The sequence below is a fragment of the Erpetoichthys calabaricus genome, chromosome 18 (genome assembly GCF_900747795.2).
Source record: "Erpetoichthys calabaricus chromosome 18, fErpCal1.3, whole genome shotgun sequence".
In the NCBI taxonomy this organism is placed as follows: Eukaryota; Metazoa; Chordata; class Cladistia; order Polypteriformes; family Polypteridae; genus Erpetoichthys; species Erpetoichthys calabaricus.
Genome location: NC_041411.2, coordinates 73,613,866 through 73,626,287, shown reverse-complemented (window position 1 = coordinate 73,626,287; position 12,422 = coordinate 73,613,866). Strand labels below are relative to the sequence as shown.

General features: G+C 38.0%; 1 protein-coding gene across 3 annotated transcripts in view; it reads left to right on the top strand.

Annotated features, from left to right (window-relative positions):
• Positions 1-8,545: 8,545 nt before the first annotated feature.
• Positions 8,546-12,422, top strand: part of LOC114669046 (RNA-binding protein 5-like) — a 40,623-nt gene continuing 36,746 nt past the window's right edge. For 2 of the 3 annotated variants that reach the window (XM_051921438.1, XM_028825152.2), the window contains exons 1-2: positions 8,546-8,710; positions 12,264-12,317. In XM_051921438.1, coding sequence (XP_051777398.1) covers positions 12,301-12,317 — 17 coding nt within the window. In that variant the 5' untranslated portion in view covers positions 8,546-8,710; positions 12,264-12,300. The remainder of the gene's footprint in view (positions 8,711-12,263; positions 12,318-12,422) is intronic. The other variant, XM_051921439.1, reaches the window with a different exon arrangement.

Below are 12,422 nucleotides of genomic sequence, written 5' to 3'. Positions count from 1 at the left end.
AATTTGGTATCTTTAGGCCATTACATTGCCTATATATAATACAGTAGAGTCTCGCTTATCCAACATTCTGTATTATCTGACGTCCCACTGCAAAAAAAAAAAAAACGCATCAGTCAGCAACAAAAACTGCAAGTTGTGAGTGTGGTCAATTTTTTGTTGCTAAGTTCATTTTTTCAGTTAAATTTTTTTATGAGGGTGGCCCTCTCTGGCGTGCGTGTCACTCTGTCTCTCGCGCTCTCTAACGCTACACAGGGAATGCACAGGGAGAGACTGAACACGTGCGGAAATCATCTGCGCGCACAAACCGAAAGGGAAACTGGCTTGTTCCTATACCGAGTGTGTGGTCATGCATAGAGGCAAAAGTTTGGCGAACTTTTTGGTCATAACCCGATTTGTACGTGTTCAGAGATGTTCGTGAACTGAGGTTCCACTGTATTAGGCTCGTAATGTATAAAATAACAGTTTGACATTTAATAGGCTTTTTCTTAACACCTCCCATTATCCGACGTTCTGCCAGCCCGTTTGTCGGATAAGCGAGACTCTACTGTATATTTAAAAAAAAATATACCCTGTCAAACTGTTGATGGAATAAAATCAGTAAGGCTAAAAGACCACATGCCCTCTCTGGAAATTCCACAGTTCATGAATGTGTTACATAAACGGGACCAGCTTGTGGAGCTCTTCATCTTTCCAGCATCGTTGGTAACTGCAGCATACTTAAATGAGGCGGTATGGAGTTAAAAGACAGAAGTAGTGCAACAATTTTTACCCAACGTATGAAGAAATGTTAGTGATCCTAGTGATTTTCAAAGATCAAGAATAAGCCAAATTAGTTTTTATTTTTTATCCTTTGTTCAATTTCTGAAAGTGGTTCAAAGATTACAATTGGGGATTGTGAGGGGACTCAAATATGAGAAGGTGATACTGTTCAGATTGTTAAACTGTAAAATTAAAAACTTTTTAAAATCCAGTCTTTAAAGGACACAGGCAGCCGGGGCAATTATGCCAAGAGTGGTGAGATATCTCCACTTTTCTTTTCCAACCCCGTTAAAATTCTTGTTGCTGCCAGGTTGTATTTTAGCAGCCTGAGAAACTAGATGGGGGTGAATGGTGAGTAAAGTACAGAGAGATAAGATAGTCTTGATGAAAACTACTCCATTCATTTTTCAACAGGACACAAAGCAGAAATGATACAGGAGTGTACTCTGGGAATGTCCTTGAGTTGCCCAGATATAAACATCTCTGGAAAGACCTGAATATAGCAATTGCACTGAATGTCTGCCACTTGATGTAGTCCAAAGCTTGAGAGGATCGGCACAGAAGAAGGGCAGAAACTCCTCAAATCCAGGTGTGTGAGGTGTGTTACGTCAGCCCCAAGAAAACTCCAGTCTGGAACTGATGCTGTGAAATGGTCTAAATACTTCCTGGATTCACTGTAATGTCCATTTACTTGCATTTCATTGCACTGTGATGTTTAAACACAAGCTGGAGTGACATTCAAAAGTACAAAGAAACATTAAATCTTCTAGAGCTTAAAGGGATAAGTTCTTTTTCAAGTCCAAGTCATTTCTTCACAAACATGGTATGTATGCATTTGCATATGTATGCATATAATACATAAAAATTATATGCAAAAATTTTAAATATGTAATCAGTCCTAGTATTTTATAGTGATTGAGATTTCACCATTTTAAAAGACGTTGGAAAGACAGCACATTATTGCTTATCTTCCTACACCACCTTTCACCCATTGGGGCTGATTTTCCTCTTGGCAGGCTAAATGACAATAAAATATTTGTGCCATATGCTTGGTGACATGTTGGTTTACTTCCATATTGATGTAAGAACTTCTCCCTGGAAGGCTATGTTTAGTTGGATGAAAGTGCATTGGAGACACTGAAGGCATGTTTTACCAAAACCTTTGCTGGCTAAAAGAGGATGTATTGTGTAGGTTTTTAAGCTTTTTTTTTTTGCAGGGCCATGCTGTCCTCCAAAGGTTGCGGTATTAAACTCCAGGACTGAGCGTATTTTTTAAAATACTGTATGTAGAAAATGCTTAACTTGCGAACACAATTTTGCATGACAAATGCACTAATAACATGTTTGTGAAGAAATAAATTGGATTTGAAAAATGCCAAACTTTTAATACTGGGGCATGAAACCAATTTGGGCAAAACTTAAGTATCACTAAATCATCATAGATGCCACTGGAATTTGGCGTGTATTAAATAAATTTAATGAAGAAGCCAACTGAGGACAGCAAAGTGTACAGCACTTTTCCAGTATTCTGCTCACCACACATGAGCTATTATGCGGTGATGGGGTGAGAGAGAGAACCAATTGGAGCCAGGGGATGATTAGGGAACTGTAATGGACAGTTTAGCCAGGACATCAGGATGTAACCTACACTCTTTGAAAGATGTCATGGGATCCTTAGTGGCCACAGGGTGTCAGGATCTTGGCTTAACATCTCAATTGTCCGGGCCCAAACAGGCTTAGCTTCAGGTGAATGACCCTCTTCTGAAGCAAATGTGCTATGGCTGCTGACATACAGTATGTTTGAGACAACCTTTAGTACTGGTGAAAAAAACTGGACGGAGGGAATTTTCAAGAGCACCATTCATCTCTTTATACTTTTTGTATATTTACTTTGGGAATATATGACCAGCTTGAACAAGAATGTTATGAACTTAATAAGTTTATTGTAAAAATTTTCAAAATGGCCTAAACTTTTTTTATAATCTAATGATCATCTCAAAATTGAGCTTAGTTATATATTCTTGATTTTTTCTGATCATTTAGCTGGGACAGGACCCCCGGAATGGCAATCTGCATGTAGAAATTCCTTGCATTTCAGATACACATTACTACCCAAACTTGTTCATTTGACCATTCACTGAAAACTGTGCAGTGTTGGGTTTGTGTTCATAACATACTGGATGTTGCAAATCCATATCCTTTATATCCAGAACTGGAGCATAATTTCACTTAAAGGGAACATTTGGTAGCTATGGATAAAAATAAAACAGTGCAGGTGAGATGTATTTAGTTTTTTTGATGTAAAAAGCTGCATAACTCAACCGTGTTCTTAGGCAGCCCCTGTGGATGCCATCTTAATGAATTTTGTAATCAGATGAACATTCTAGTATTTCATTTACTGTATTTAATTTAATAAGCTGGCCCGGTTTGTGTTAATTTTTTAAAATATAACACAGGAAGGGGATGTGTATGTTCTGCACAGAAGAGATTTTTTTATCTACTCTATATATATATAAAATCCTAAGACTAAAAGTGCAACGATTTCATGTGACGTTTTTACGTCACGTTTTTTGTCACGCCTTAAATCGGGCTTATTTTAAAACCTACATATATATGTTTGGTATCATTCTTTTTAGAATTTATTGAACTTTAAAGTGATGTTAGATTTTCAGACTCTTATTCCATTTTTAAATTATAAACTAAAAAATATCAAGAACTCACGTCCCACGAGACGAGACTTTGTGCCAAGAGATTTAACCATGCCCGGGGCCGGAAATAAAAGACAAAGAGTAGGACAGCTGCTGTACAGGCTTTTAAATGTTTGAAGAGCTGCGCGAGATGCAGATCACGTGGCATGGCAGCAGCAGCAAGCCAGCAGCTGATTGAGCAAAGTGGAGGTAAAAAAAAAAACTATTTGTTTCCCATTGTATCACTGTTTAAGAGGGGGATTGGGAGGAGCGACCGCGTCTCCTTGGGGTGCATTCAGCCCCCCTGTTCACAACGCGAGCGGCAGAATGGTCACAACTGGGGGCTGGGCACCAGGGGGGCTTGCCCCCCTAGTCCTGATATTTATTTATTTTATCCATATATCCATTTTCAAAACTGGCTTATCTTGATGAGCGTCACAGGGCAGAATATTGCAAAATATACTTGTAATCTTGGAAGAGCAACGTGGCACAGTGAGCAGCACCGCCACCTTAAGTATGCAGTATGCTATGACATTTAACTGTCATTGACTACTACTACATCAACTGGAATGGCCAGGGACGAATCCACCTCTGACCATCATAAATAAAGACAAAGTAAGAAGACAGCTGAGGAGGCTACGCACAAGAAAAGCTGCAACACCGAATGAAGTCGGTCCTCAGGTTCTTGAGGCCCGTGCTGACCAACTATGTAGTGTCCTCTGACACTTGTTAAATCTGTCACTTTGCCTGCAAAACATGCCACTGCTGTGGGAAAAAAAATGCATTGTTCCTGATCCAAAGAAGGCAAGCACCACTTCACCTAACGACTACAGACCAGTGGTGCTTAGTCCCACATCATAAAGACCTATGAAAGGCTGGTCCTGGACTACATGAGTCCTCTTGTGGTAGACCACCTGGATCCAATGCAGTTTGCCTATCAGATGAAGCCTGGAGTGGAAAATGTAATTACCTGTCTGCTCTGGAAAGACTGGACAAAGTTGGCAGCACTCATAAGGATTATATATTTTTTTTATTTCTCCAGTGCCTTCAATACCATCCAGCCATCCCTGTTAAGGTGTCAGCTCAGAGATATGTGAGTGGAAGAGCATATGGGGTCCTGGATAATGGACTATCTGTCAGGCAGACCACAGTTTCTGAGACTCAAGGACTGTGTGAGCAACACTAGAGCACCACAAGAAACAGTTCTGTCTCTTTTTCAGTATAACAGCAGGTTATGTCACTTGCAGAATTTCTCAGATGATTCTCTACTAATGGAGTGTATTGACAATGGGGATAAAACAGTGTAGAGACGTCAAGTTGGGGAACATTTGAGAATTGTCTGCAACTCAACATCAGCAAAACCAAGAGACTGCTTATTAATTTTCATTGCACCAAAGAGCCTTAGTGACCAGTCACTACTCAGGGTGTGGGTATGGAAGGAGATGCACTGGTACAAATACTCAGGGGTCCACATCAATGGCAAACTGGACTGATCTCATAACACAAAGGAACTATATAAGAATAGGAAGAGCAGCCTCTTTTTTTAAAATGGGTTTAATGATGTCCTTTACATGTTCAATAACTCTGTGATGGGAAATGCAGAGGCCCACCGAATCAACAATATGATTAAAAAGCAGGCTCAGTAATGGGACCTACTATTGACTAGCTAGTGGCAGTAACAGGAGAGAATGAAGACAAAACTGATGGCCATTATGAACAACACTGCACATCCTGTCTCTGACACACCAGCATTGAATGTTTTCAGTCAATGAATTATTAAACAGAAATGCTATGGGGGCTCCTTTATACCAACAGCAATATCCATTCATAATGCCTCACTGGGACTGGGACTTCTTATCTTTAGCCAAGTCAGAAGATTTCTTTCTTTTTAGTTTTCCTTCCTCTTGAGAAGGGGTTTATTATTTAATATGATATAATGATTTTTATTTATTAATTTGTTGAGCTTTTTAAAAAAGCCAAATTTCCCCTCAGGGACTAATAAAGCCTGCTTGTTCGTTCATTCGTTCGTTCTATCTATCTAATCATTAAAACTGAATAGAAAATGATAAGACTATTGTAAGGAATGAGTGGGTTTGGGGAATGGAAAGGGTAAATGGGAGAGGTTTTCAGGCTCGGTTAGGTATTTATAAACTGCTCAAAAAAAAATAAAGGAACACTTTGAAAACAAATCAGATCTCAATGGGAAAAATAATCCTGCTGGCTATCTCTACTGATATGAACTGGTAATGTGTTAGGAATGAAAGGATGGCACATCCTTTGATGGAAATGAAAATGATCAACCTACAGAGGGCTGAATTCAAAGACACCCTGAAAATCAAAGGGGAAAAAATGATGTGGCAGGCAGGCTAGTCCATTTTGCCGAAATTTCATTGCAGCCACTCCAAATTGTACTCAGTAGTTTGTATGGCCCCCACGTGCTTGTATGCATGCCTGACAATGTCGGGGGGGGGGGGGGGTATGCTCCTAATGAGATGACAGGTGGTGTTCTGGGGGATCTCCTCCCAGATCTGGACCAGGGCATCACTGTGCTCCTGGACAGGCTGAGGTGCAACCTGGCGGTGTCAGATGGACCGAAACATAATGTCCCACCCAGAGGTGTTCTATTGGATTTAGGTCAGGTGAACGTGGGGGTCAGTCAATGGTATCAATTTCTTCATCCTCCAGGAACTCTGCCTGCATACTCTCAACACCTGAGGCCGGACACTGTCGTGCACCAGGAGGAACCCAGGACACACTGCACCAGCACAGGGTCTGACAATGAGTCCAAGGATTTCATCCTGATACCTAATGGCAGTCAATGTGCCATTGTCTAGCCTGTAGAGATCTGTGCGTCCCTCCATGGATATGCCTCCCCAGACCATCACTGACCCACCACCAAACCGGTCATGCTGAATGATGTTACAGGCAGCATAACGTTCTCCATGGCTTCTACAGACCCTTTCACATCTGTCACATGTGCTCAGGATGAACCTGCTCTTATCTGTGAAATGCATAGGGTGCCAATTCTGGTATTCTATGGCAAATGCCAATCGAGCTCCATGGTGCCCACTAGAAGACGGTGGGCCCTCAGGCCACCCTCATGAAGTCTGTTTCTGATTGTTTAGTCAGAGACATTCACACCAGTGGCTTGTCTGCTGGACGTCATTTTGTAGGCTCTGGCAGTGCTCATCCTGTTCCTCCTTGCCCAAAGGAGCAGATACCAGTCAGTCCTGCTGATAGGTTAAGGACCTTTTGTGGCCCTGTCCAGCTCTCCCAGAGGAACTACCTGTCTCCTGGAATCTCCTCCATGCCCTTGAGACTGTGCTGGGAGACACAGCAAATTTTCTGGCAATGGCACGTATTGATGTGCCATCCTGGAGAAGTTGGACTACCTGTGCCACCTCTATAGGGTCCAGGTATCGCCTCATGCTACCAGTAGTGACACTGACCGTAGCCAAATGCAAAATGAGTGAAAAAACTGATGAGGAAGGAAAAATGTCTGTGGCCTCCACCTGTTAAACCATTCATTCCTGTTTTGGGGGTCATCTGATTGTTGCCCCACTAGTGCAACAAAGCAGCTGAAACTGATTAACAACCCCCTCTGCTATTTACTGTAACTGACCAGAACAATAGCCTAGAAGTTTCAGTGACTTGTGGCTATACTCTGATTAAAAAAGTGTTCCTTTAATTTTTTTGAGCAGTATATAATGAATAAGGGATCCAATGAGAGTTTTTGGAAGTCCTCGTTGTGGAATTATTAATAATGTTAATTTTTTGAGAATGTTTTTTCTTCAATGTTAGGATTTTGTGCTTTTAATGAATTTCATAATGCATTTAATAAACTTTAGTTTTAAAATTAAAAACTATCTACTATATAGTGTCTTTCATATCTATCTATCCGCTCATTAAATCTCACAGTTGGCACAATGCATTTCATTCAAGGAATGAACCAAATTTGTCAGTGAATTTGCCTAATGTACTCATCTTGACAAAACCCAAACTCACTCCAAATGTAGAACAGTTGTCAGTTTGGATGACACAAATCAAATGTTCATTGGGTCAGTATTGTCAAATGTACAGATAAAGAGTATGCCGTTGGGAATACTGCATCATTACCTGGAACATAAAATAAAGAGCTGGCATAATACTGGTCGAAGATGATTGAACAAATAACTGCTGTCAAACTAACAGTTGTAAATAAATAGCTGACTTCACTGTTGTAATGCATGAAGACAAATACTAGTATAAAGTAAGCACTAAGGCAGATTTATGATTATATTTCTTTTGTATTTATTCAAACAGGTTCTTGTATGATTTGCATTTATGAGTATGCCAAAAATGTTCTACCTTGTCAGCGTATCTAGAGATTATATTACTTTAGATTTTTTGTCAGAAAACACACAAATTTTGCATTTTATTTATTGTTCATAAATGTAAGCATTTTCAAATAAATCCGTTCCCAATGTTTCTAAATGACTTGAATACCGTAATTATTTCTGCCTTAAAAGTATGTGAAAAGTACGGATGAAAGATAATTACATTTAATGAGGGAAGACGGTTTACTGGATATTTGTTTCTTTACCTTTATATAATTTACTGTCTTTTATGACTTTCAGTTATTTGATATTTCTATTCATTTGTCCTTGCTCTTAAGGTATTTGCAAGTTACGCTTGGTCCTTTAAGGCGGTTCATTGTATTTAAAGTGTGCTTCATTGGTTGTAAAATATGCCAATAAAAGAAATAAAAAGTCACATTTATCAGTACAAGTGTAAGTAAACGGAATATTGCACATTTGGGGTTATTCAGTTACTGAAGAAAGCACATACACATGTAATAATTGTAACGCTGATCAACTTACAACTTCGACGATACAATCAGGCTTCGAAATATTAAGCAAAAAAAAAAACCTTACGTCTTGGAAGTTATTCCGCCCTATTCAAGTAGAACGGAGTTTTACTGGGCTGATGGGAAAACGAGTATTTGAAAGAAGCTCTTGCCCGTCAATCCCCAGTTGTGTTCACTTTTTCGCGGTGTAAGCGAGAAATTAGTAGGACTACATTTCCCATAATCCCTTCCTAACCGGCTAAAGTGACGACGCTTCCTTTGTAGGAGGAGTAAGGGGACTGCAGCCATTTTTTGTTTTTTAGTGGTTCACAAAAAATACATGGAGAAGTACTAAAAATATTGGCTGAATACTGTGGTAGTAATTCGAGAACGTGTTATAACTCGAAAACAACATCAGTAATAAAAAGAATCGTGTCAGGTAGGTACCTTTATTTTTCATTTCAGCGCTTGTGATGGAATAATCACATAGCTTTTAGCCGATGGTCCCGACTGAGACTGAAGCAAAGTTGGACGAATGCTGTTGTTTTTTTATTCATTGGAGAAAATCTTAATTCTGTAAATCATGCGGCTAGGCCAAACAAGTGATTAGGGACATGTCGGAGTGGGTCTTGAGAGTCGAATGTTTGCATTTGTTATGTTTAAACTGTTCCGTGTGTTCTCAACTATTCCGATTAACCAACTATGTAAATAAGCGCCTGTGCGAAATTCTGCTGCATGGTAGTGGCACGCTATCCGCTTAATTATATTAATTATAAATATTTTTGAAAAGTGGGTTAATTTAAATGAATAAAATCCCGAAGTGAAGAGTGCTTGTTTTAAATCTTAAAACTTTAATTTTTCAGGTGCTGGCGTTTAACCCTGCAATCGATGCAAGGAGGTGATAGTAATTTGGAAATCAGACGCGACAAAATGCATTAGGCAAAGTGACAGAGAGCAGCAGACCGCGCCGGAAGTGCTTTGCTGTGTCGCAGTAGGGCATCACATTTTGAGACCCGTTTAGCGATCTTGTTTCGGTTTTGAGAGGTCGTATTGTGAACGTTCTGTGTAGTTGGAAATTCAGCGACGCACGTGCTCCGCCTTTAACTGTGTGTGTGCGCGAAAACGTGATCGTCCTACCTACGGCCCTTTTCACGATTGCGGTGAGAGTTTGAGCGGTCTGAATAGGAGTGGGACTTTTCCTAAATGTATGTTCTCCATAAGCGAGATACCTTTCGTAGTTGTTGTTTGAGACGTGAATTCTCACTAATACGTGTTTAGGCTACCCAGTAAGTTTTATGGCAGTAAACCTTGATGGGACGCCAGTACGTTACAGGACACACACCTGCATTCACTCATACTGGGCCTGGTAATCGAACAAGCACGTCAGCGAGACGTGGAAGAAGCACTGTGCAGAACAACATTTATTTATATAGCACATTTTCATACAGATGATGTAGCTCAAAGTGCTTTACATAATGAAGAAAGAGAAAAAGACAAATAAGAAAATAGAATTAGGGAACACTAATTAACATAGAATAAAACTAAGTTACAATGGCCAGGGAGGACAGAAAAAACGAAACTCCAGAGTTTTGCCACGAGACCACCCAGCCCTCTCTTGTCATTCTACCTAACATAAATTACCTCAGAATCAGTCCTCATTGTATTCAGGGTTCACATGGAAGAACTTGATGATGACGGTCATGTGGACTTCTGGCCTTTAATTCATCAAAGTAGGGCAGAACACCCCGGAGAGTGTTGATAGTCCATACAGGTTACATTTTATTTGTAAATCTTTATCAAATGAACATTGCAAACAGACAAATTGCCAGAGGTACATTAAGTTGTATAACAGAAAAACGTTAAAAACTTAACACACACTAATAATTTTTAAAGCAGTACAGTTATTTGAAGTTGAAATAGTGCTAACATACAATTTTTAACTTTACAAGAAACGCAAGTTTCTGGTAGTTAGATTTATGAATATGACCATAAAGGTTACATTTTATTTGTAAATCTTTATCAAATGAACATTGCAAACAGACAAATTGCCAGAGGTACATTAAGTTGTATAACAGAAAAACGTTAAAAACTTAACACACACTAATAATTTTTAAAGCAGTACAGTTATTTGAAGTTGAAATAGTGCTAACATAAAATTTTTAACTTTACAAGAAACGCAAGTTTCTGGTAGTTAGATTTATGAATATGACCATAAAGGTTACATTTTATTTGTAAATCTTTATCAAATGAACATTGCAAACAGACAAATTGCCAGAGGTACATTAAGTTGTATAACAGAAAAACGTTAAAAACTTAACACACACTAATAATTTTTAAAGCAGTACAGTTATTTGAAGTTGAAATAGTGCTAACATACAATTTTTAACTTTACAAGAAACGCAAGTTTCTGGTAGTTAGATTTATGAATATGACCATAAAGGTTACATTTTATTTGTAAATCTTTATCAAATGAACATTGCAAACAGACAAATTGCCAGAGGTACATTAAGTTGTATAACAGAAAAACGTTAAAAACTTAACACACACTAATAATTTTTAAAGCAGTACAGTTATTTGAAGTTGAAATAGTGCTAACATAAAATTTTTAACTTTACAAGAAACGCAAGTTTCTGGTAGTTAGATTTATGAATATGACCATACAGGTTACATTTTATTTGTAAATCTTTATCATATGAACATTGCAAACAGACAAGTTGCCAGAGGTACGTTAGGTTAAATAACAGAAAAACGTTAAAAACTTAACACACACTAATAGTTTTTAAAGCAGTACAGTTATTTGAAGTTGAAGTAGTGATAAGATATCATTTTTAACTTTACAAGAAATGCAAGTTTCTGATAGATTTATGAATATGACATGTTGCCAATATAATAAATGTAAAGCAGTTTCTGTGCAGCTATTACAAAAGGAGATATCCGAGTCAATGTCTTTTTTAATTTGAGCATGTAGTGCTTGCTAGGATAATACCGATGGAGTAATTTAAAACCAGTTTATCTCACATTATCTTGTAATTAGATATTTAATGTGAATTAAATCAATGTGTCAACGTGAAAGTCTCAACTCGATAGAAAAACTGGTGCTATGGCCAGAAGCCGCTTATGCAGTTTGATTAGGAAGAACAGGCAGACATTTTTCATTGTGAAGCACTCCTACCTGTCCGGGTTTGTTTAATGTGAGTAAAAACAAATAAGCATTACTTTTAATTTTATAGTTGGTAACTGTCCCTTATTTCGCTTGTTTCTTCTTTCTTGTGCCTCCATTATCCTTTACATTCTAACATCATGTTTCAATTATTTCATTCTAATCTGTTGTTGGTTTTATTGCTGTAATACACTTTAGTCAATATTTTTTTTAAAAGTGCTATATTAATAGGGTGTTTTACCGTGTAAGCCTTTATGGATGCAATGATGACACCTTCTGTTGGCTGAAAATGCTATATACATAAACTTGACATGACCTATGTAGTCATTGGATACATTAAGATGCTTTCATATTGTTTAAGATGCTGCCATGCTGCTGAAGTAAAAGGTTCACTTGCATACACTGGGATCATTGATTTTAATAGTAGGTAAATGTGTGTGTGTGTGGTTTTTGTTTTTTTGTTTGTTTGTTTTTTTTTAACCCAGAAAGTAATTAAATGTTTGTTTGTAAGTGTCTGTTGTTTAGGTTATTGTTGTTGGTGCCATACTTGTGAAGAATGAAGATTAATATACTTCAGCATTATTTTATGCAGTACTTGTTGAATGAACATTCTATGCTTTCAAAAATGATTAAGTCCATTATGAGCCACCTTTAATGCATCATATTCTCATTTTCCATAGATTTGCGTTAAACTTATTCTTAAGCAAAAATGCTTGAATTTTTTGGAAGTATGATATAAAGTTACTTTGACTCGCAACATTATTATTGCATTCCTGTAAGAAATTGTGTTCTTTGACAACTCAAGAGTTATTTTATGCTTCTTTGGTTACAGGTTTCTGGCCGATGATCCCCTTAACATCCATATAAGCATGGATTCTGGTAAATGGTTGGTTGTTTACTTTTTTGTTGTTGTCTCTTTTTTCTATATTTCTTCATTAAGCAGTTTTTACTAAGAATTTCAAAAACATTTTTCTTGGATTTAAAACAGCAA